This window comes from Eumetopias jubatus, unplaced genomic scaffold (assembly GCF_037043125.1).
Source record: "Eumetopias jubatus isolate StellerSeaLion01/CBP00866 unplaced genomic scaffold, mEumJub1_p1.0 scaffold_1, whole genome shotgun sequence".
Lineage (NCBI taxonomy): Eukaryota > Metazoa > Chordata > Mammalia > Carnivora > Otariidae > Eumetopias > Eumetopias jubatus.
This window is the reverse complement of record NW_028274807.1, coordinates 216412973-216437966: the sequence shown is the minus strand read 5'-3', so window position 1 is coordinate 216437966 and position 24994 is coordinate 216412973. Positions and strand designations below refer to the sequence as shown.

Here is a 24994-nt window from a genome sequence, read left to right as displayed (position 1 = left end):
AATAAATAAAATCTTTAAAAAAATAAATATAATAACATATCCCAATGTGAACGGGGAGTGACTGTGAGTGCCCGTCCCTTCTGCTGCCTCCCTCAAGCTCTGAACAGCTGTTAGAGTCCCATCACTCCCAGGGAAGCCCCTACCCTGTCCCCCTGCCCCTACACACTCCCAACACTCCCCACTTCCCCGTCTGGGGACCAGCCCCAGCCTCTTCCAGGTTCTAGGCAGGATGCTTCTGGTGCCAGGGGCTGGCCCAAGGTGCTGAAGGAGAGGCTGGGGCAGGCCTGGGGATATGCTTACATATTCAAGAAAGTGAAGACAATCCACAGCCTAGGAGAAAATATTTGCAAATTACATCCCTGACAAGGGAATTATATCTAGAATACATAAAGAACTCCCACAACTCAGTAAGAGGATAAGTCATCCAATAAAAACAGGCAAAGGATGTGAACATTTCTCCCAGGAAGATATCCAGAGGGCCAATTAGCACATGAAAAGATGCTGAACATCATCAGCCACCAGGAAAATGCAAATCAAAACCACAAGGAGGGGGCACCTGGGTGGCTCACTTGGTTGGGCCTCTGCCTTTGGCTCAGGTCATGATCTCTGGGTCCTGGGATCAAGCCCCGAGTCAGGTTCCCTGCTCAAAGGGGAGTTGGCTTCTCCCTCTCCCTCTGTGATCTCTCTCACTCTCTCAAATAAATAAAATATTAAAAACACACACACACACACACACACACACACACACAAGGAGATAACACTTTGCACTTGCTAGGATGGTTACAATCAAAAGGACAGACAGTAACAAGTGTCTACAATGATGTGGAAAATCAGAATCTTCATTCACTGCTATTGGGGATGTAAAATAGTATAGCTGCTGTGGGAAACAGTCTGGCGGCTCCTCACATGATGAAACATAGAGTTTCCATATGACCCAGCCATTCTACTCCCAGGATTGCTGGAAAACACAATTTATCTGAGTAAGTTTTAAAGATCTTATTGGCTTTATTTAATGACTCATGAATGGGGCAACATGTCATCTTAGCAAACAGAAAGGAGCTCCGGAGAGCTGTGCAAAATGGAAGGTTTTCATAGACAGAGGGAGAGAGACACAAGGAGGTCATTAGCAGAGTGGACTGGTTTCAGGCGAGGTCACCTTTCGGGGACACAAGGGGTCCATCAGCTGCCTGACGGAGCTTACATTCCTGGGAGAGGCTGAACTGCAGTTTGGTCAGCTGTTAATCCTCTGTTTGGTGACATGGGCTTGGCACAAGTGACTCCGTTTTAGTCCTACTGTCTCTTTAACAGCATCTAACAAAAGAACTGAAAAAGTTTCAAAAGGATACTTGTACACAAATGTTCACAGTAGCATTACTCACAATGGCCCAAATGTCCACTGGCAGCTGAATGTATGAACAAAATATGGCCCAACCACGCCCTGGAATATCCCCTGTCATTCAGTCTTAAAAAGATATAAAGCACTGGGCGCCTGGGTGGCTCAATTGGTTAAGCGACTGCCTTCGGCTCAGGTCATGATCCCGGAGTCCCGGGATGGAGTCCCACATCTGGCTCCCTGCTCAGCAGGGAGTCTGCTTCTCCCTCTGACCCTACCCACTCTTGTGCTCTCTCTCTCTCACTTTCTCTCAAATAAATAATTTTTTAAAAAAGAAAAAAAAAGATATAAAGCACTGATATACACTACTATGTGGATGAACCTTGAAAACTTCATGAAAAAAGCCCATCACAAGAGATCACATATTGTATGACTCTATTCATATGAAATCTCCCAAAGAGGGAAATCTCTAGACAGAAAATAGATGAGTGGTTGCTTAGGGCTGGGGGTGGGGGACAGGGAGACAGTATGGTGGTAGCTAAAGGGTACAGAGCTTCTTTTGGAAGTGATGAAAATATTCTAAAATTGTAGTCATGGTTGTACAATTCTGTGGATGCTAAAAGCCACCAAATTTTACACTTTATATTTCAGTAAAGCCATTAAAAAAAAACCACACAACACTGAACTCTAAAATACAATTTTTTGAAATGGCCTCATGTCGCTACCACGCGGGACAGCACACACTACTGAAAGAAACACCACAAAAATCACAGCTTGAGGGGAACAGAGAATTGCAAGAATGAATTCTGAGAAATAACTGGAAGAAAATAAATGTGCATAAAAATGACAGAAGAATCAAATCTTCTTGAGAAGGGAGTTCTGCAAAACCCAGCCAGGGAATCTTGCCATAGAAGGCAGCTTCAAAAGAGACAGGGGTTTCAGTGAATAATTTGAACAGCCACACGATTGACAACTGAGTCAACCCTTGCAGGTGACCATGAACTCCAGAGTTATGGTACTTCCACGTCTTGGCCAACATTGGGTAAAAACAGCTCTTCTCAGGCCCTGCAGGCTGCTCCAGGACAATCTTATTGCAATGAAATTTAAATTAAATTTCACTGCAATTTAAAATACCCACTAATTGTCTCCTTGGGCTTAAAGGACATAGGATTGTATGTGCGGAGCTCTGAAAATCCATACAAGCAATTGGAGGTTTTGGTGCCTTTTTAGGGGCTCGACTAAGTGACTAGGGACTGGTGTGGAAGGAGCCTTGCTTTTCACAGGCACCAACTGGGACCGTACTTTGCCCCGTTGTTCTCTAGGAGAATATGCTCACACAGCTGCACAAGTCATGTAAGTGTTCCAGAGAAATCGAGACTTGTAAACATGCAGCTCCCAAATACAGCAGCCAAACCGTGCAGTTCCTCCCCTGGACCCCTTCCACAGCTGCCCGCAGGATTCCGGAGCAAGGATGGGCGGTATGTGCAAAAGTAAAACACTGACAAAACAGACTAAACCACCACCACCAATAAAACTGTTAAATAAGTCACGGTATGTACAGGGCAGCGGTAAGGACGTAATCACACCTCCGTATAACGCTGGTACTCAACCAAGTGTGAGTTTGCCCCTCAGGGACATTGGCAACATCTGGAGACATTTCTGGTTGTCACCAGTGGGATGGCTCCTAGCATCTGGGCCAGGGAGGCAGTGAGTTTGACAAACCCTGATGTATAATCAACACTAAATCTGATGGACATTAAGGAGGGAGCCCGACGCAGGGCTCGATCCCAGGACCCTGGGACTAGCACCTGAGCCGAAGGCAGACGCCTAACGACTGAACCACCCCAGCGCCCCTATCAGTGCTGTTTTTAGTTTATTTTTTACGTACTGTTTTGTGTACTGTTTATCTGTACAAACATTTGTAGCAAATATGGGTACATGTTAAAATTATTTATCACCTCTGTACTTTTGTTTGAAAATTATTTCGTGAAAAAGAAACTAATAGTCTAGCTGCCTCGTTGAGATTAAGGAAATAACCTGGATCTGAGGAAATTAACCTGGATCTGGAAAACCATTTCTCCATGAAAATTCATCAGTAATAGAGTAATATTAGTAACAATGATATATGCCTGGTGAACGTCTGTCTACTCCATGCAAACGCAGCATCTCAGGGTGGGCACATTAAACACTGGGGGCGCCGTCCTGCTCACCGGAGGGTGCTGAGCTGCATCTCCAGCTTCCAACCACCCAAGGCGAGCAGCAATACCCCACTAACCCAGGTGTCACCACCACTGTATCTTCCAACATGGTCAAATGTTACCTGGGGATAAAAGCGTCCTCAGGGTGGGAATCCCTGGTCTCATTTTACCCATTATTTGGGTCAAAGCCCACGGTCATAGCCACTTGTCATTCTGCTACGTAGAGTCAGGGGTCTAAGACTTGAACGTGAGGATGCCCATGATGATGAGCTGACATTATTAACAATAACCAACACTCTACACAGCACTCGTTAACCTGCCCAGGGCAGGTACCGTTATGTACTTTCATTTCACAGATGTGGAATCTGAGGCTCTGAAGGGCTCGACAAATTGCGTAACATCATCGGCTTGGGGCCAGGACTGGAGCCCAAGGCTGGCGCCCAGCCGAGCACAACGTCTCAGTGCCATGGATACGAACGATAGGAAAAATCAGCTGAGAAAGGTTAAGTCCCTGCCCTGACATTCAGAGGCCGGAGAGGATAGAGGCAGTAAAGCCAGCTGCAAAATCAGCAGGAAACCTTTCTCCGGTTGGAGCCATCCCGCCCTTTCCAACTCGCCGGACACTCTGTCCGTTAAGAAGGAAGCGTCCGTCTCTTGCGGGGACGGTCTGATTCCCTTGGACACCGGGGAGCCGGGCTGCATTTCCCACCACGTGCGGAGGTCAGATCAGGGGTCTCCGGACACAACAACCCACATCTCTCCTGTCTTTGTGGTTCCCAAGGAAACGGGACCTGGGTCCACAGCGCAGCCCATTCGCGACGCTGCCCCTCTGCACGCGGCCCTGCTCTGCTCCGAGCCCACGGGCGCCAGGCTGCATTTACCCCGCAGCCACACCGGCCCTTCCTCCAGCCTGGGCTCGGCCGGGCCCCAGCGTCCCGGGGGTCGGGGGGCGCCCCGCCCCGCCCCAGGGGCCTCCACCCAGGCTGGACCCCGCCCTTTGACCCAGCCCCGGCGTCCAGCGGAGACGGGGCCGGGCCCCGCAGTAGACACTGAAACGCCCACCCCCAGGAAAGGCAAACGTCCGCAGAGACGTACCACCGCGCCGCCGCCGGCAGAAGCCGGATCGGCGCTTTCGCTTCCGGTTCCGGGGCTGCCGGGAGCGGAAAAGAAGGCAAGCCTGGGTCTCTGGATTGGTGGAGCCTCAACGATGGGAGGGGCGAGCCTCATTCTCCAATCGGCGAGCAGATAGATGCTAGTTCCCCCCGCCCTCTGGAGAGCGATTGGGTCCAGTCCCCGGATCCACCGCCTTGGGGCCTGTCTGAAGCCCGAATGGCACTATGGGCGTGGTTGAGACTGGAACCGCCCCTAGGGCGTGGCTAGAGGCCGAACGAGGCCCAGGGGTGCGGTTGGGGGCGTGGCCACTGAGCAAGCCCTGAGCCCCCCGTTACACTGGCAATAAGTGCTTATTTCCCCGACACTTTCCGCCTGCAAACACACTCCCGTGAAAACATATTCACATCATCGGAATGTTTCTCCCTGGAATGTCTTTTATTTCTTCCAGAAATGGGGTCATATTTTGTGCGGTTCTCTACATGCTGTTTTTCCTCCTCTAGTGGGTGTGGTATCCTGTCCTGGCCACTGGATGGCGACCTAGTTCACATTTTCACGTTCGTGCGTCTTCGGTTGCACCGGGTAGGTGAGGAAAAATGCCTGTGGATTCCTCCAATACATACTCAGGAGGCATCTTATATCCCAGGCTCGGTTCTCTGCCCTGGGGTATATGGCAGTAAATGAACACAGTAATTGCCCTCATCCCTCTTAGATTGCAGTTGGGAGGGACAAAAACATTAGCCATGTTAATAAATGGCTTATATAATAAATATAATATATCCCAGTGTGGACGGGGGAGTGACTGCTCCCTACCCCAGGCCCTGCACAGCTGTTTGAGTCCCATCACTCCCAGGGAAGCCCCCTCCCTACCCCACACACTCCCCACACCCCCCACTTCCCTGTCTGCGGACCGGCCCCACCCTTTGCAGGTTCCAGGCTGGATGCTTCTGCTGGGGGTGGGGGGCTGGCCCAGGGTGCCTGGGGACTCTGTGGGAAGCTCCTGGTTATGAGCTGACATCTCCGGCACCTGCAGAAGCTCAGATGTGCTACGAATGGGGGCTGGGATGTGCTGGGACAGCTGGTTACAATTACATTAAATCAACAGGCTCAATTTAAGGCTAATTGAAAATTCTTACAGATCTTTCTTTTAAGAACATGCCTGTCTATTCACAATCAGTGAGTTCATCATAATATAGTGTACGCAAATCAGTTTTGAGCCAATCGTAGACCTGAGAGTAGGAGCTGAAACTCTAAACATCTCGAAGAAAACCCAGGAGAAATATCTTTGTGACCTTGGGCCAGGCAAATATTTCTTAGTACGCAAAATGTGACAAATACAAAGAAACGATCAAGTGGGTCATTAAATATTATTTAAATATTATTTAAATATTTGCTCTTTGAAAGCTACTTTGACGCAAACAAGGAGGCAAGCGACAACAAGGAGAAAATATTTGCGAATATTGCGAAACATATCCTGACAAAGTGTTTCTAGAATATATAATTATTTCAAGGGAGAAAAAGCATGACCACAAGAGGGCGGCCCCTCATTCTCAAAAACCAGTTCGCTGAAGTATTTCAGGATAAAGGGGCACAGAATGCAATTTACTCTGAGTTAAGAGAAGGAATACACAATTTGTATGTGTGTATACACACACACATGCACACATGCACACATACACACGCGCGCACAGACGTGCGCATGCGCACACATGCGCACATGCACAGACACGTGCACATGCGCACACAGACACGTACACATATGCACACATACGCGCGCGCACACAGACACGTGCATATATGCACACATACGCACATGCACAGACACGTGCACATGCGCACACAGACACGTGCACATATGCACACATACGCGCCTGCAGACACGTGCACATGCGCACACATACGCACATGCACACAGACACGTGCACATGCGCACAGACACGTGCACATATGCACACATACGCACATGCACACACAGACACGTGCACATGAGCAGACACGTGCACATATGCACACATATGGGCGCGCACAGACACGTGCACATGCGCACACAGGCATGTACACATATGCACACATACGCGTGCGCACAGACACGTGCACTAATGCATACATACGCGCGCGCGCACAAACACGTGCACATGCGCACACATACGCACATGCACACAGACACGTGCACATGCGCACACAGACACGTGCACACATGCACACATACACGCGCGCACAGACACGTAAATATATGCACACATACGCACATGCGCAGACACATGCACATGCGCACACAGACACGTGCACGTGCACACACAGACATGTACACACACACACCACACACATACATGAGTTCTTAGTACTATTCTTGCATAAGTTTGAAATGATATCAAAATAAAAAGCTACCCAAAACTAGTCCCCTTGCTTGTACTATCAAATATGTAGATAGCCAGGGAATGATCAAAGAACAACGGGTGAGCGATTCTAATAGTCTGCAACCATTTCCTTTCATTCTTTTGCCTGTATCTTTGGCTTTATTGCTGTTTTTCAAGAACGTACCAGGTAAGATCATTCCTTCCAAGAATTTTATAATGGCTTCTTTGCAGTTGAAAACAGTGGGTCCCAAACGAAGCCATTTCCCTGAATCACCTGGACCCATTCCTTTTTGTTTTTCATCCCGAATTTTATCCTCACCTTTATTTCTGTAAAGCTGATTGGACAATAACAAGATCACTGCTTGGAAGCTGCAGCCCAAGGATTCTTCCATTTAGCCTCTCATATGTGTATTGGCACATCCACTGTGACGCTATTTTCCCATGTTCCTGTTAGTTTGCCTTTTTTTTTAATTGAAATTTTTACTGGGAGAATGGCGATTCACCTGCAGTTGTAAGAAAGTGCAGAGAGATCCCGGCTATATTTTGCTCACATTTTGCTAGTGGTAACATTTTGCAAAAGTAAAGTTCAATATCACAACCACAAGGATCTCCCATAATACCTTTTTATACTCACGCCCATCTCCCTCCTGGCTCTCAGGCCACCCTATCCCACCAGGAAGCTTTCTTAAAAGATGCTCACTCTCCGAAGAATCCCTAATTTCTGCTCCCCCACCTGCTGGGCTGGGGCTCAGAAATCTGCATGTTTACAAAGAAGATCCCAGGGCTGGGACAGGAGAGGAACAGGAGCCTGGACCATCCAGTTCTGCCTGCAAGCCAGGAGGCACTCGGAAGAATGCTGCAGCGTGTCAGAAAAGCAGAGAAGTCAGCTTGAAATCTGGCCAAATCTTAGACAATAGGACCATCCAAATAATGAAGGAGAATGATGAATTATAAGCCATTAAAAAAAATGGGACTCTATGTGTCCACACCAATAATAACTAGATTCACAGGAGAAAAGGGAAGGCTCTCATGTACAGCCAAATACCAAGGGCCCAGTGGCAAATGTGGGGGCGTGCTCGGGGTATAAAGACTGCTTCAGGCAAGAAACATCCACCATAATAGCTTCTGGAATGGTTTCCAATGATTCTTGCCTCCAAGTGTCTAAATTAATCTACTGTTGTCCAACAGTGAAATTGGTGTGAAAACAAGATAAGGGGACTATAAGGTGCCTCCTCAGGCAGAGGTAGGGTGCAGTTTCATGTGGGTGGGGGTCAGGGAAGGCCACTCTGAGGAGGTGACATTGAGCTAAAATAGGAAGTACTTGAGGGAGTGAGTCACAATGCAGTCAAGGAGAAGAGAGTTCTAGATGGGCAGACAGCCCATGCAAAGGTCCTGTGGTAGCCTGTGAGGAACAGCAGAAGGTCCATGTGAATGGAGTGAAGGGACTGTAACCCGGGATTAATCAGAAGGGTGGTAAAGACCCTGCAGGGCTTTCAAAAGCCCTCTGAAGACTTTGGTTCTGAGTCCAAGGCAGAGCTGTGGGAGGAGACTGGGCAGGGCAGGGGCAGGATTCCACTCAATGTTTAAAAGATTGTCCGGTGCTTTATTAGGAATATATTGTAAGGAGGGGCGCCTGGGTGGCTCAGTCAGTTAAGCGTCTGCCTTCAGCTCAGGTCATGGTCCCGGGGTCCTGGGATCGAGCCCCACATCGGGCTCCCTGCTCCGCGGGAAGCCTGCTTCTCCCTCTCCCACGCCCCCTGCTTGTGTTCCCTCTCTCGCTGTGTCTCTCTCCATCAAATAAACAAATAAAATATTTTTAAACTGTCAATAGAGAGTAATAATGGAAAGATGGATAAACAGAGAGACCCCCGAAGGGAGAGGTCCTCACCCACCACAAGGACCCACAGGGCTGGGGCATCCCAGACCCATCAGACTCTGAGCCTGGCGTCCAATCTGAGGATGGGCAGAAATGAAGCTCAAACTCAGGCTTGGAGCAGGAGAGGCTGGAGCCGGATGAGGGCCAGCTGGCCACCAGAAGACCCTTCTGAGAAGGAAGACGTTCCTGCCACAGGGAATCCCCTCATTTAGAGGTTTTCCCACTGAGCATGTGGAGCAACTCCGGACCTCAGACACAGCCGGTGGGAATGCAGGACGGTGTCCCCACTTTGGGAAAAAGCCTGGAACCTCCAGAAAAAGGTAGACAGGTTCTCATATCTCCCCAAGAGGAACGAGAGCACATGCCAACACACACACTTGTTCGTGGACGTTCACCGCAGCTGTGTTCACAACCACCCAAACTGCAAACAGCCAAACCTTCACCAAGGGCCCAGGAGAAACAAAGTGGGGTCCACCCACCCAAATGAAATACTCGCCTGCAGCAAACAGGAACCGAGCACCCATACACGCAAAAAACACAGATGAACCTCAAAAGATGACGTTCGGTGAAAGAAGCCAGACGCAAAAGACATGTATTTATTATAAGCCCATGTATATGACGTTTCTAGAAAAGGAGATACTCCCAGGGAGAGAAAGCTAGGGATGGGAGGGAGGGGTCGATTCACAACGGACCAGAGGGACACTTCCCGGTGATGCAAATGTTCCAAGATTCGGCTGTGGCGATGGTTGTGCAACTGGACAAATTTACCAAAGATCCTGGAACTGCGTAGGGTTTTGAAACGGGTTGACCTCACCGTAGGGAAAGGACACCGCGACGGCGCTGTAATAAATCATTTCGCCAGCAGAGGGCGCCAGAGACCACAAGTTCAACTCTGAACGGGCCTCGGGGTCAGGTCTAGCGGGGACCCACCTTCCCCTCTTCCCACTTCCTGGGGGCGAAGAACCGGACCCTCAGCCGGGCGTCCGTGGCCTCGCCCTGCCTTCGGGGTCTCATTAGGATGACTTCACTGGAAATAAGAATGGACCACCTGGGGGTGTGCTGGGAAGCCCGCGGCAGCCCGATGCGCCCAATGAACCAACCTTGGTCACTCTCGGTCCTACATGTACAGGAGCTGGCTGGTTGGGCAAGTCTCTTAACCCCGTGTCGGGAGGCGTTGATGCTGGGACCTCATCCAGGTCACATCTCCTCCCCAAGTCCCAGAGGAAGGCTCCTTTTGAGGCGAAGTGTAAATTGGGACAAAGGTGTACTTTGGGATGGACGTGACAAAGGGCTACTTTGGACCCCGCAACTAAGACACAGACATCTGGGGAAAATAAGCACGAAAAAGGCCCATGGATGGATGCATGTGTTACCCACTGAGCCATCCTATCATCCACGCCTGCACACATACACACACACACACACACACACACACACACACACACGACAAAGAAGAATTAAGTGAAACAACAACAAAGCACCAGGTGACGAGTAGGATTAGGGTCAACGGAGACAGAGTGACAAGACGGGGACTTGCTGAGGTTTTCAAATCGACTTCTGCATGGCACAACACATTCGCTGGGAAGGGAGACAGAGAAGCTGAAAGCTGGACAGCTGCTCATCAGCCCCCCTAAAAGTGATCCAGCAAAGCTACCTCCAGATTCCTGACCACCAGAACCTGTGTGAGATGATAAATGCTTATCGTCTAAGCCACTAACTTTGGGGACAATTTGTTACACAGCAGTAGCTAACTAATACGTCTGGGTTTCTTTAGAAGTGAGAGCCAGGTCCAGGAGCTCCAAAAGGCCACTTCTGGAATGGATGCATGTTCCTCCAAGCTCGGGTCCACAGAGGGTCCCACCTAATGCTGTGACATGGGCAGCTCAATGGCAGGAACCTAATTTAGATCTGGGCATTATGGTGTCAGGGTTACAAGGGTATATCCCACAGCAAGATGACCAGAGTTCAAATATCAGCTTAGCCACTCAGTCACTCTGTGACCCTGGGGACGTGAGTTAACCTCTCTGGATTCATGGCAGATTGAGTTGAGGTCATACTGGAGCAGAGTGGCCCTAAATCCAATGACTGGCGTCCTATAAGAAGAGGGGAATTTGGACACAGACACACACCAGGAGAAGCCCATGTAAGGACCAATACAAAGATTGGAGGGATGTGTCTAGAGGCCAAGGGACACCAAGGAATGGTGGCCCCCGCCCCGAAACAGGAAGGACGGGAGGGATCCTCCCCTGGAGCCTCCAGAGGGAGCACAGCCCTGCCGACACCTGGGTTTTGGACTTCCGGCCTCCAGAACACGATGGAATAAATTTCTGTTGTTTGAAGCCACTGGGCATGGGGTCATTTGTGACAGTAGCCCCGGAAATGAATACGAGCCTCTCTCCACCAGATGGCAGAAGGCAGACTTCGATCAATTCTGGGTAATTCAATAAATTCACTTTTCCTGGGGCTAGGTCTAAGTTCAAGGGCATTCCAGTGGCCTCTGAGGCAGGGCAGCTGAGGGGCATCCTACCCTTCAGCGTCTATCACCCAGCGCAGCCACAGTCTTTGGAAGGTCCCTGTCCTTTCGCCTCATCCACTGACTGGACACCAGTGTCCTTCTACCTACAGGCTTTCTGCAGCTGTTCCTTCCCCTCCTTCACCCTGCCACAGGGCCACTGGCATGTCCTGGGGCCGGGGGAGAGAATGGGGGCAGGGGACTGAAAGCGGTCACCCCCTCCCTGCTGCCACTTCCCCGTGGTCACGCCACAGCCCCCTCTGCACCCCAGGCTTTCCCTTGAGCCTTCTGCCTGGCCTACACCCAAACCAAGTAACCCTGGGCCTGGGGGGGGGGGGGCGGCCTGGGTCTGAGGTCACCAGGGCCTGCCAGGGAATTCCAAATCTTTGGAAATGCAAACCCCTTCTTCCAGACCTGGGGCTTCCAAAGTCAACCGCAACAACTCAAAAGCCAAGAAGGAAATCTTTGCTGCCTCCCCTCCGCTCTGCTGTGCGCTCAGCCCTCCCAGAGGGCTCAGGGACAGCTGCGTCCCTGCCAGCCAGACTGGGGGACATGGGGGACATTGAAAGGAAGGGCAGGGCCCGCCACCCGGGCTCCTACCCCACCCGCCTGCGGGCTTCCGAAGGAGAGAGTAGAATGGCTCCTTGTGAAATGCTTCTGACCTCTGCGTGGACCTAGACCTCAGACCTGTCCTGTCCACTGGAACTTCCCGCCAGGATGGGAATGTTCTCGATTTGCACTGTCCCATGGGGATGGTCATCCCCAGCCACGTGTGGCTGCTGAGCGATTGACATGCGGACAGTGAGCTGAGGAACTGAGTTTTTAATTCTATTTCATTTTCATGTGTTTTAATTTAAATAGCCACAGGTACCCAGTGGGTACCATGTGAGACAGACAGCCTTGGATAAACTGGTGTGCCCAGCAACCACGAGAGGAAGAGAGCCAAGCGCACAGACGGAGGCAAATTAGCAGGCTGGCCCATAAATAAAATACGCTTCAATTAAAGGCCAGTGGAGGGATCATGGGTGAAAACCTGGGTTTTTTTTTGCGGTGCACACGTGGCAGCCCTCACTTTCCCCTCCATACACCAGCCACAAAGCCCAAGTTGTGTGTTTACATTATAACCTCGGGGGACAGTGCATCCCAAGATCTGAACCCCCAAGTGTGCCCCTTCCCATACAAAGCACAGCAAGGGCCAGCAGAGTGTCCTCTCCCTTCTGTGGATGCCAAGCCGGCATACCTACCGGGGTAGGCCCTGTGGCCGGTACAAGAATGTCTGAGAACCCCATCAGCAGTACGTGAATTTTAAACACAGCAGAACTTACAGTCACTGAGGTTACAACAAGATTAGTGCCAATTCAAACCACGTTTGGAGAAAAATTAAATAAGGAAGGGAGAAGGGGGTGGTGGTGCTGGAAGTTCATTTTTAAAAGGGATGAGGGGAGGCCTGCGGAGGTGGGGAGCTCTGAGCAGACCGCGGAAGGAGGGAGCAAGCCAGTGGCTGTCAGGGGAGACTATTCCTGGTAGAGGAGGGAATGGTTAGTGCAAATGTCCTGGGGTGGGCAGGACCAGAGCACACCTCCAGTAGGCCTTGCAAACTGGGCCGGAGCACAGCTCTAGAATCCTACAACTCCTACAACCCCCACCCTTTATTCTTCTACCATCCCAGGCCTGGAATACCCACCACCCCTTCCTATCCTGGCCTCGAACCTGGACAAATTGTACCAGCTTCAAGGCCTCTGCAGTCCCTGCTTTTGGTTCTCAGATCCTGGGCTTGGGGGACAGTTGGGAAAATTCATCGACATAAATACAGAGCCCAGGGCTTGGTGCGGGATGAAAGGGAGCTGTTAAGTTTTCCCCGTTAAAGGGGCTTGAAGCTTAGTTTGAACTGCGTTATTAATATTGAGGAAAATGTTATTAGCCCCTATCTAAGGATTGGAATGAGTCTGCCCTCATTCCCAGCCCCACCCCTAGCCCTAAGCCACTCTGGGGCACGGCTTAAAATGATCAGGCTTTTCACTAAACAATGCAGCTACACGCCATCCAGCCCCTTCCCAGGTTGCACCCTCTGACCCCAAGCCCTTCTAAATATCCTTCCCCCACTTTGGACCCCAAACTGCCTGCGGCTCTGCACGCTGCCTTTCCTCACAGCGGTACCGCAAGGGTTAAGCGAAGGCGCCGGGCGTGCTGATTGACAGCCCGGCCGGCGGCTGTGGCGAGCTGGCCAATCAGCGATAGCGGCCGCGGCCCACGTGGGCAAGCGGCCTCACGATTGGCCAGTGCCTGCAGCGGCCGCCCGCGGAGTCCGAGCCCACGTGCAGCTGCTGCTCTTTCATTGATCGTCCTCGTGGTGCAGGTGGCGGCGGGGCGGGGCGGGGCCGGGGCGGGCAGGGGCGGGGCCGGGGCGGGCAGGGGCGGGGCCCGACGGGTCAAAGGGCCCCGGGAGGAGGGGAGATGAGGAGGGGTGTTCATTCAGGGCCTGAACTTGGTTGACCCTCCGCAGTTTCCTCCTTGCTGTCCTGGGACGCCATCCTAAGGGAGGTGAGTAGGCAGGCGGGTCTCCTGGAGGACCCCGGCGTCCCCCCGGGCTGGGGAGGAGGCTGGAAGGCCGTTGAGGGGCAGAAGCGAAGCAAAGAAGGGGCTTCGTGCCGCCGGAGGGACTGGGGTGGAGAGAGGTCCCTTTCCTCCCGTCTGAGACATTCCTGCTAATTCACCTGGCCAACTCTTACTCATCCTTCAAAACCCCTTCCCAATGATCTTCACCCATGCTTTAGGAAATTATCTCAAAACTAAGGTTGAATTTTAGCGTCCTTCCCTGGGGTCCCCCAGCGGTGACAGCTCCTGGCAGGGAGTGTGTAAGTGTTGGCACCATCTCCCCTCTACCTCCTGGAATGATGTCCCTGGGTGGAGCCCACTATTAGTTGGGGCAGCCGGAGGCACCAGAGTTTGACAAATGAACAGAGGATATAGGGAGTGCAGTAGGGGTGCTGGAAGTCAGGGAGGGGCCTGGGGATCCGGGACTGGGTCCTGGAGGGGAGGCCGGGGGTGGGGTGGGGTTGGCTCTGTCCCTGGTTGCTGGGCCTTCTGCCCTCAGGACCTGCCATCTCTCCTTATTATTTTAGCATCTCTGGATAAAGCCCTTGGGCCTCCTGCCTGAAAGGTGACCTCTTGGGGCCATCTCAGCCCCCAGAAGCGCCCTCCAAGGATGAGGAGGGCCCCAGAAACTTTGGTGAGGAGGGCATTAACGCCTGTGGGTAGAGGGAAGAGCCCGGAAGCTGGGCTCAGACCTCGCTGTGCTGCTCCTGTTGGAGGGACACGGGCAGGTGGCCAGGCCTTTTGGCTGGGGGCTCCAACCCATCAAACCTACCGACAGGTGCCAAGGCACTTTCTTTTTAAATTAAACTTGCTTCTCATCACCCAGGTGATAAAACACATGACTACATCATCCCTGGTTAACATTTTACAGGCAGAAGCCCCCGTCCTCCAGAGTTGACCCTTTCCAATAGTCGAGGCCGGGGTGGGCAAACTTTCTCTCTCAAGGGCTCTCCAGAGAGTCCGTATTTGAGACCTTAGGCCAGGAGGCAAATTGGAAGATACTCTGTGGGGACTTAAGTAATCAGAGAGAGCAAATTCCCTTCAGGTTTCAGGAGGTCCCAGCCCACCCCCTGGGGGGCTGATTGGAGACAGGGCCTGAGGGTGGGAGAGCGGGAGGCTGGGGTTATCTACAGTCTCCTGTGACTTTCCCAGGCTCCTTCTGAACTGAACTATCGGGGTGTCCTGGATCAGCTCCGGCAAGAGTTCCCCAGGTGAGGGCAACTCTCAGGGGCTGGAGGTCCCGCTGTGGCCCACGGAGGGAGGGAGAGCGTTCCCTCTGGTCTCTTGGGGGGCCCAGGAACCCCTGGCCCAGAAGATAGAACTAGGAATGAGGGAGCCTGAAGCAAAAGGAAAACCACTGGTACCAATCCTGGCCTTCATTTAAAATTTTCGAGTTGCCCTTGTTTAGCGTGAATTTACTTGCATCGATTATATGTTTAAAAACACTGCACTAAAATGGCATCTCTGACGCTGCCTTGGGGTGGCTCCTTGGAGTGGGGGGCCCTGGCCAGGTGGGGAGGGGGCTGGTTCTGGGGAGGGGTTTTGAGGGCTCTGTGCGGTTTCCTTCCCCTCAGGTTCCCCCCTCACCTGACGGCGCAGGTGGAGAGCGTGTACTCGGCGGTGAGCCACACCAGGCAGCCCTGGGCAGCCCCCAGACAGCCTGCAGGGGCTGTTGCCTTTGGCCTCAGGAGCTGGGTTTGGGGACACTTTCTCCTCCACTTGTTTCTGCTTCCTTTGGGCGAGCGAGGTCACCCGTGCAGGCCAGCTTCTTCAAGAGCATTCTTCCTCATGAGTACTAACCTTGCTGCAAAAGTTAGAAATTCCGTATTTACAGGAAGCGTTTCTGTGGCTGACAGCTCATTGTTGAGGGATGGGTAACAGGAGTCCCTGCTCGTGAGGAGCGTAGGTGCTAGTGCGGTGCTGTCTTCTAGAACTTTCTGCAGTGATGGGAATGTTCTATAGCAACAGTGCCCGATATGGTACCCGCCAGCCACATGTGGCTATTGAGAGCTTGTGAGGAAATGAATTTTTAACTTAATTAAATTTAAATAGCCACAGCTGACTAGTGGCTAGCTCCATGGACAGGGCACCCCTAGGGGGAAGAGAATGACGAGTAAGTAGAGAAATGGGATTCACAAAATGTGAACACTGTAAAGAAGACAGAAGATGGTGGGGTTGACATGAGTGAAGATTTTGCACTAAGATAGTCAGGAAAAGCTTCTTGGAAGAAGTGATGTTCACGGGGAGAAAGGGAAGATACGGAGGTTCTACCTTCCCTGAGAGAGCAAGGAAGGGCATTCTGGGCAGAGGGCACAGCCTGTGCAAAGGCCCTGGGGCAGGACTGGGCTTGGTGTGTTGGAGGAATGAGTGAGGAAGCCCTTGTGGTTGGAGCAGAGGGAGGAGAGGAGGGAATGGATGGGGGCGGGTGTGCAGGGCCTTGTGATGATGGGGAGGCTTTGAACTCCACATCAAGAATGAAATCCAAGGGCCTCCCTAATTAGCTTCCACTCTGTGTGGTAGGTGGTATCCCCTTTGAATGTAGTGACCAGAGAGGTCGAGCAGCTCGTCTGGGGCCACACAGCTGGGGAGAAGCATGCACAGCACTTGACTCCTCACTCTTGTCCACCTCGGTCAGCCACCTCCTAGTGTGACCCCTGCTGTTCTCTTGCAGCTCCAGAAGATCCGGCAGGGTCTCCAGGAACATCACAAGCGGGTGAGTGAGTAACCAGGAGCTGGGGTATGGCCGCCCCTCCTTGAAAGGCAGGAAAATACAGGGAGAGAGGCCATGACAGGGCCAGGTGGTGGTGGCCCTGTGGGGATGGGGCGGGGAGGGCTTTTATCTGAAGGAGGTGGGAGCCCTGGAGGGCTGTGGGCAGAGGGGGGCAGGACCTGACCTGGGATCTCCCAGCGATCAGTGGATCCGCCCCCCCCAACACACGCACACGCACACACGCACACGCACACCCCTTCCGGGTGCGTCTCCCACCCTCTCGGAGGCTCTTCCTTCCTGGCCCGCTCCCAGGTCCCTGCATGGCTCACATGAGGCCAGGGGCCTTTCCAGCACGTTGCAGGTCAGTTGCTTCCGCTGTGAAGGGCCTGTTATGTGCCAGGCGCACCCGGATTCCGGCCTTCCATGTGTCTGAGCGTTCTCGGGGGCCTGGATCACACGTGAGCGGGGGGGGGGGGCGGGGGGGCAGGTCTGCACAGGGGGCCCAGGCTCCCAGCACAGGGCGCCTTGCCCACGCTGAAGCATGTCTTCCACTCCCGCCACCTGGCCCCTTTCTCCTGGGTGCTGGCAGGATTCTCTGCCTGTACCAGATGTGAGTGGCAGAAGGCCAGGGCCGTGTCTGCAACTCAGCAGGGCCCAGGGTGGGCAGTGCGGGGAACTGGGAGAGACGGATCCAGAGTGAGGGGGGCCAGGAAGCAGCCAGAACACGGTTATTCATTCAACAGATATTTATCCATCACCTTCTTGCCAAGTGCTGTTGTAGGTGCCAGGGAAATCGCAAAGAAGGACACAGACAAATCTCTGCCCTTGGTGTGATGGGAGCTTAGTCAACAGAAGTGTCCAATGGTGAGGGCTGGGCAAGGTGCAGGGATGGATTAGAGCAGCCCAAGGGGACACGCGGGAAGGGGTGGGAGTGGCAAGGCTTGCTGAGAAGGTGACATTTGAGCAAACTCTTGAAGGAGATCGGAGAGGGAGTGCAGCTGTTCGGGGTGGGAGGAACAGAGGGCACAGCCCATGCAAAGGTCCTGGGGCAAGACCGTGCCTGGTGTGTTGGAGGGACAGAGAGGAGACCCCTGTGGTTGGAGCAGTGAGGAGGGGAGGGCAAGGAGGGGACATGGCAGGTCCTGTGGCATCTTGGGGGCCCTGGAGAGGACTTGGGCTGAAGTGGGAGCCCTGGAGGGCTGTGGGCAGAGGGAGGCGGAACCTGAGTTGTGCTCACGGGCGCCCTCTGGAGGAGAGACTCTGGGCGCAGGGCAGGAGAACAGGACCATCTGGGTGAGGTGTGGTGGGGAGAACTGATCAGATTGTGGATTCAGGGGTGATCCCAACATAAGGATGTGAGGGGGGGGTCTTGCCCCAGAGAGTTGCTGTTCACTCCAGGGGCCTTGCTGGCCCTGGAGTCCTGCCGAGACTCCCCGCTGTCCTCTCCCCTCTGGGCTCCCGGTTTTCCCAGCCTCCCTGCTGTGCATTGAAAATCCCCCGCAGTGGCCGCCGCCCCGCCAGCGCTGCGCTCTCCCCAGGGAGGGCCAGCTAGCAGGCGGGAGGGAGCAGCGCTTTTCATGCTGAGTGCATTCAAGTGCCAGTAAATTGCGCATTAACGAGCCGGGGCGAATTGGGGAAGGCTCCCCTGGGTCTGTGCTGCTGGGAGGCCCAGCTGGGGAACCCATCACCGGCTGCTGCAGGAGGTGTGGGCTCAGAGAGGGGGTCCCTGCTGCCCGACCCCTCCCTCGCCATTCTGCCTGCCTGACCCGGCGGCCTGCGGATGGAAGCAGGTAAACACTGCCTGGCCCCTGTTCCTCCTGATTTGGGGAAATTGGCTTTGCTTCTCTGGGCCTCTGTTTTCTCATCTGCAAAATGGAAATGCCAGGAGCTCCTGGGAGCTAGGACCGGCTGCAGTTGGCACGGACGCTACATTGCTTTATTCCTTCTTTCTTTGTGAGTCAGGATGTTTTTCCCAGGATTGGGGAGTTTGCGTTGGGCCAGAGCACTCTGGGGAGCTTCTTGGGGTCCACCACGGAGGGGCGTGCATCGATTACTGCTTGGGTCGCGCAGACCAAAGACCAGACCTGGGCTGTCTTCTCTGGTGGCTATGGGACACGTGTGGTTATTTAAACTGAAGTTGACCTTAAAACAAGTGGCACTAGCCACGTTTCAAGTGCTCAACAGCCACGTGAAGCTAGCAGCTACTGCATTATACAGGCAGGCCTAGAACATTCCTGCTGTCACTAAATATAGCTGCACATATGCACGTTCCCATAGAGCTCCTCATCAGCCCCAGAAGCTGGGTCTCCCCATTCTGAATTTCTGGGGACACTGGCCAGGAGGCTCCCGTCTCGCCGGGTCTACCCTCAGCCTGGACGCCGGGCACGCACTAGGGACCCCTGTTATTGGCACCTGTGCCATCCACGTTGGCGGCCACTAGCCCAATGTGGCTGTTGAGCACTTGAGTGGGACTGGAGAAATTGCATTTTTCACTGGACTTCGCTTTATATTTAATAGCCATCTGTGGCTGGTCGCTGTGTCTCGAGGAAGGGGTATGTGTCCTAAAAAGACAGGCAGACGCCTGTTGGTTAGGTAGAAGAAGGGAACTTCGATCTCTCAGGCCCTTCCAGGCCCATAGAAACTGTTCGCTTCGATTTGGAATTGCTGGTAGTCACGTGGCCTGGTTTTTAAGTATAAAATAAAGGATTGTGACCTTCCCACGGGGGTCCCGTGCTGTCCTGCTGCCTGCCCTCCTTCCTAAGAGGTGATCACTGGTTTCTGAGCACCCTCCCAACACTTAAGCAAACTCAGATGCCCCCACCCAGAGGAACAGAGGTACCCATGAATTTCCTTCTTGAAGCCGTTTTAAGCAGAGTGGTGTTGAGGCTTTAGTTTTCTTTCTTTTTTTTTAATTTTTTAAAAGATTTTATTTATTTGAGAGACAACACGAGCAGAGGGGAGGGGCAGAAGGAGAGGGAGAAGCAGACTCCCCGCTAAGCAGGGAGCCAGATGGGGGCTTGATCCCAGGACCCTGAGATCATGACCTGAGCCGAAGGCAGATGCTTAACGAACTGAGCCCCCCCAGGCGCCTGTGGCTCTAGTTTTCAAACCTCCTGAGAAAAGCAACTGGGAGGGGAACCCAGATTGGACCCTCCTTTCTACCACTTGATGCTGATGATCCGCCTTCAGGGTTGGGCTGCGGAGTTCTGGGTACGGAGAACTTGCTTTATGCTCTGTGTAGTGGGGAGGGCTCTGCATTATCACGAATCTACCCCCAAACCTTCAAAGCAGGCTGTGTATCCCCATTTCACACACTGGGAAGCCGGCTTGCGGGAGGAGGTCTGCACCCAGGCTGTCTGATGACAAAGGCTGAGCGGGGATGTGTCCTCTCCCCCCCCCCGCCCCCGCCCCCGCCCTCCCCGTCTAGGCAGAGAACTTCCTGCGGACCATGGAGACCTGGAGCCGACCGCTGGGCTTCCAGCCTGGGGAGGTGGGTGCCTGGGCCCTGGAGGAGGGAGGGGACCAGCTCAGAGCTGCCCCTCACACCCCTGGGCTTTGCAGTACAGATGAGCCTGGGCACCTCTGGGGAGCAGGCCGACCCGGACTCCTGGGGGCCGACCAGTCCCGAGGCTTCCCCGCACCCGGTGGCCGAGACCCCACAGCCCCCCGGGTTCCAGGGGCCACCCTTCGAAGATGTCCTGGCTGCAAGGTCCTCCGACTGGCTCCGGCAGCCCTGCAGAACCGACGCCGCCCCCATCTCCCAGCCGGACACACAGCCCACCTGGGACTCTGAGCCCCGGTTTTGGCAGGATGTTCTGACCGAGCAACTCTGGCAGATCTTTGCGGGGACCCACAAGAAGGACCAGCTGCAACGCAGGAGTGAGTCCCCCTGGGGGTGGGGGATGGGGGTGGCCTGGGGCTGTGTCCAGCGACAGCGCCCAGGAACAACACTGTTGAATCCTGTTGTTCTACTGGTTCCCCCTCGGTTGTACCAGTGACGGAGCGGGCGCCAGGCCTGGTGAGTCACTCCGCGGCACCTGGAGGGGTGGGCCCTCAGGCCCGGTTGTCCGGCTTCCTGTGGAGTCAGTCCATGGCTTCCGTCCTCAGCCCCAGATTCCCTTAGAGGACTCGGGCCTGGGGACTTGGGGCTGTTGACGAGTTTGTCTACACTGCCTGGGCCTCCCCAACATTTTCTGGGTCTAAGACCGACCCTGGGCAGGTCCTTTGGTCTGACCTGATCGCCCCGATTCCCGTGGGCAGGAGAGCCAGGACCCAGGACCACATGACTTGGGACTGGAACCAAGCAAAAACACTTCGGGTAATCCCGGTGAGGGGGCGGGGGGGGGAGCCCGCCCCGAGGAGCCCACACCTGCCACTCATCTGTCTCACCTCCAACCAGTGCCCAGCCCACCCGCGCCCTCCCCCAGCTCCCCCGAGGGCTCCCAAGAAGGGAGCGCAGAGCCAGGCCCGGACGCAGAGGGGATGCTCTCCCCCGATGTGGCCCAGGTGAGGCCCCATCCTCAGTGTCCGCCTCCATGAAGGCTGAGAGGGCTGGGGCAAAGGGAGCTGACATGGCTTCGCGTGGTCCCGGTCCCATCACAGGAACCTGCTGGGAGAGCCTATCCGTTCCTGAAGCCCATGTAAGTCTCTATGTTGTCCCTCTTGTCTGTACTTCTGTCCCTGGCAGAGAGGGGACTGGAGGTGCAGCTGTGTCTTCCCCTCCCCCACAACCCTGCTACTGTGCTCAATGCCCCCAGCTGAGGGGACTGGGTAGTTACCATCAGGCTAGCATCACTGTCCCTCCCCACATAACTAGCTCTGGGTTCCAGGGATTTGGGGAAAGAACTCCCATGGAGAGGTGTTAGAGCTAGATACAGACAGTCCCAAGCTTGTGGTCGGAGGCTGGGGGAGCCCAGAGGGGGACGAGAAGGCTTTCCCGGAGGGAAGGGGCATAATGGTTAGGATTTTGATGGATGAGTAGGAGTTTGCTAGGATGGGGCAAAGCATTCTAGGGGGAGGGGAGTGATGTTTGGTTCTAGGAGAGGGAGAATGTACTGGAAAGGGCATGGGCAGCCCCTCGGGGGGAGCCCGTGTAGTGGGGAAACCACGCCTGAGCGAGAACCCCCACATCTGAAGAAGAATGAAACTCCTCAGGCTTGAGGGGGGCCCCCTGCGGGCAGAGAGGCTCCCAGGTAGGCCGGTAACCCTGAGGCCTCCCCTCCCAAGAGGCTGGGACCCTGAGGACTTTGAAGACATGTGCAAGAGACCAGATGCCTTGCCCTGGCAATCCAAGAAGGCGGCCATCCCCCATGGAGCGGAGAAGGTGCGGACGCTAAAGCATGGGGAGCCGGTGCTGGCCACGGCCGTCAGCAGCTTCACGCGACACGCGTTCACCTGTGGCCGGGGCGGCGTCAAAGTGTGGAGCCTGGTGGGCCAGGGGCTAGAGGACCAGTATCCTGAGAGCCACCTGCGTGTACAGGTCGGGGAGGGGCTGGCTCTGGGGGCGGGGCTCGTGGGAGCAGAGCTCCTGCAGCGGAGGACGTTCAGCTGCATCTGCGCCCGCCCCAGACCCACCAGGCCTACCTGCGCACCTGCCTGCTGGCCCCGACCAGCACGACCCTGCTGACGGGCGGCCATAACCTGGCCAGTGTGAGCGTGTGGGACCTGACTGCGCCCTCCCTACGTGTGAGCGACGAGCTGCCCTGTGCAGGCCTCACCTGCCAGGCCCTGGCCTTCGGCCCCGAGGACACCCTGGCCTTCGCTGGCTTCACGGACGGCACAGTCAGGATCTGGGACCTGCGGGACCAGAGCGTTGTCAGGTGAGGCCCAGGGCTGGGTGGGCTCATCCTGAAAGCCCCTTCCCACCTCAGGCCCTGAGCAGGGATCCAGCAGTCCCAAGGCTAAGAGCCTCTTGGCTGCTTAAATTTGCATTTGAGAGTGTTGGGGGCCCGAGTTCAGATTCTGACTGGGTTTCTTCAAAGCCCAGTCATGGTACTTGTTGTCAGCCTCAGTTTCCCCATCTGTCACCTGGGTGTGATTGCATGGGTGGTATTCCTGGGGCTTGGGCTCAGAGTCTCAGCCCCAACCCCTTCCGCATACCCCTTCTGGTCAGGGACCTGCAGGGTGCCCCAAATGGAGCCAAGAGCATTGCTATCAAAGACCAGAACATCTGGGCGGGAGGCCTGGATACCTGCCTGCGGTGCTGGGACCTGAGGACCCCCGGGGAGCCCCTGGAATACCAATTCGAGTCTCAGGTGTGTGGGCTGGGATGGGCCTTGGGCTAGAGAAGGAGGTGGATGTTGCAGTGGTGGGGGAGGGGGTAGTAGGACCCCACATCTGATCAGTGCTGGCAGGAATAGGGTCATGAGAAATGTCCTCTCCCCCCACCCCACTGGGGCCCGGTAACATTGGACCCTCTCGTATTCTGTATCGGGTGCCCATGCCCCATTTAGTCCCTTAAGGTAAAGAGGACCAACCCACTTGACAGATGAGCAGACTGAGGTCCAGAGGTGTGAGGTTGCTTGTCAGGGCCTCGAAGCCAGGAAGCCGGAAGGAGGTCAGCCCCCAGGGTGGGTCCCTGTGCCGGTGACCACCTCTCAGGCCCGGCTGGGACCTGACTGGCCTCTCCCCTGCCACCCACTCCCCAGATAATGGGCCTATCCCCCAGTCCCCAGGAGGATTGGGTGCTGGTGGGCACAGCCAATGGCCAACAGTGGCTGCAGCCCACCCGAGGGGGCCAGAAGCACCCGGTGGGGTGTAAGGACAGCACCATCCTGGGTCTCAAGTTCTCCCCGCTCGGTGAGTGGCCAGGAGGGGGTGGGGCAGTCCCCTGTGGCCCCCAGCCTCCCCCATCGCCCTTCATCAGCAGAAACCTCTCAGTGATGGTGTCCGTGGGGGGCTACCTCTGTGCCCCAGGTCCCCACGGGCCCTGCCCTCAGCCGCCAGATTTCCCACCACCCGGTCTCCTCCCCATCCCAGGCCAGTGGTGGGTGAGTGTTGGGATGGACGACCTGGTCAGCATCTACGGCATGCCCGCGGGGACCATGGTGTTCCAGGTACCACTGCGGGCCAGGCGCGGGGTGGCGGGGGCAGTGCTCGGCCCCGGGTGCTGAGTGCAGGGGTCCTGAGAGGGACCAGGCTTGAACTGACAGGCAGAGGGCAGGGGTAGGGGTGGGTGAGCCCCCTCGGCTCATGCTGGCCTTCCACCTTCCCAGGTGCCTGAGACCTCCCCCATCCTGTGCTGTGATGTGTCCCCCAACAACCGCCTGGTCATCACAGGGTCCAAGGACCACGCCTCCGTGTACCAGATCACCTACTGAGGGGCTTGGCGTGGTCGTGCTGACTCAGGATCATTTTTTTCTTCTTCTTTGCCCTTTTCCCTCAACCAGGTGGAGGCTTTGTGGTGGGTGGGCCGGGTTTCTTTGCCATTGCACATGTAGTAAAGCAATTGGAAAAAAGCAGAGTGGGTGTGTCCTTTGCTGTCCGCCGCCTGTCTCGTAGAACTTGGACCAGCTGGGTCTCCCAGCCTGGAGTCCACAAGCCCTGAGAATCTCCTCAAAGCCACTGACCCCCTGTTGGGAGTGGGGGTGGATAGGGACGCCTTCCTCCTGTCCCTTCACCTCCCAGAGAGGGGGTTTCCCAGCCAGGGATGGGTTCCCCCACCCTTCCCAAGACACCCTGGTGCATCTCACCTGAGGATGAGCCCAACCCCCAGCGGGGCACATGACAACATCTGTGGACATTAGTGGTCATCATGACCTTGGGGGGGTATGCCTGGCGTCACGCGAGTGGGGCCAGGGATGTCACTCGGCCCCCCCCCCCCCCACTGCCCGGGACGCCCCCACAGAGAGTGATGGGTCCCAGTGCCTGGAGGGGAAAGGGTAGTCGACAGCAATCCCTCGTTGGCTGGCTTCTCATCCGCCCTCTTCGTGCCTGGGGGCTCTCACGACAGCTTCGCTCACCCTGTCCCTCCAGCATAAGCGTCCCAGAAGGTGCCGACCTGTCTGCTTTCCTTACCCAAAGAATTATCCTCGCCCCAAAAAGTGCCTCCAAAACTCCAGCTGGGTCTGACTTGTTTCCCCGAGGGGCCCCGCCATCTCCATCCAAGAGGTTCCCAGCAGCACCCCGGCTTCACCCCCAGCCCCTCCACAGCGGCCCCCGGGAGCTTACAGAACGCCGACCTGATTATACGGCCCCGCCCCCGGGCTGCCCCCCCCCCCCAGGCTGACTCCCCTCCCACCCCGCCCCCGGGTTTGCTCCACTCCCACCCCGTCCCCAGGCTGGCCCCGCCCCCGGGCTGGCCC

General features: G+C 55.0%; 1 protein-coding gene and 1 long non-coding RNA gene across 2 annotated transcripts; one reads left to right on the top strand and one right to left on the bottom strand.

Annotated features, from left to right (window-relative positions):
- Nucleotides 1-981: 981 nt before the first annotated feature.
- On the bottom strand, nucleotides 982-4679 carry LOC114226286 (uncharacterized). The gene is made up of 2 exons (XR_015768024.1): nucleotides 4627-4679; nucleotides 982-3653 (listed from the first exon to the last, which is right to left on the bottom strand). It is a non-coding gene; the product is annotated as an uncharacterized LOC114226286 (long non-coding RNA).
- Nucleotides 4680-16998: 12319 nt separating this feature from the next.
- On the top strand, nucleotides 16999-24075 carry TLE6 (TLE family member 6, subcortical maternal complex member). Its single transcript, XM_028126316.2, has 13 exons — nucleotides 16999-17052; nucleotides 20119-20181; nucleotides 20258-20570; nucleotides 20687-20709; nucleotides 20952-21009; nucleotides 21091-21197; nucleotides 21294-21331; nucleotides 21918-22170; nucleotides 22260-22510; nucleotides 22804-22945; nucleotides 23339-23489; nucleotides 23670-23746; nucleotides 23906-24075. The coding sequence occupies exons 2-13, from the start codon at nucleotides 20140-20142 to the stop codon at nucleotides 24008-24010; spliced, it is 1560 nt and encodes a 519-aa protein (XP_027982117.1). The 5' UTR covers nucleotides 16999-17052; nucleotides 20119-20139; the 3' UTR covers nucleotides 24011-24075.
- The last annotated feature ends 919 nt before the right edge of the window (nucleotides 24076-24994 follow it).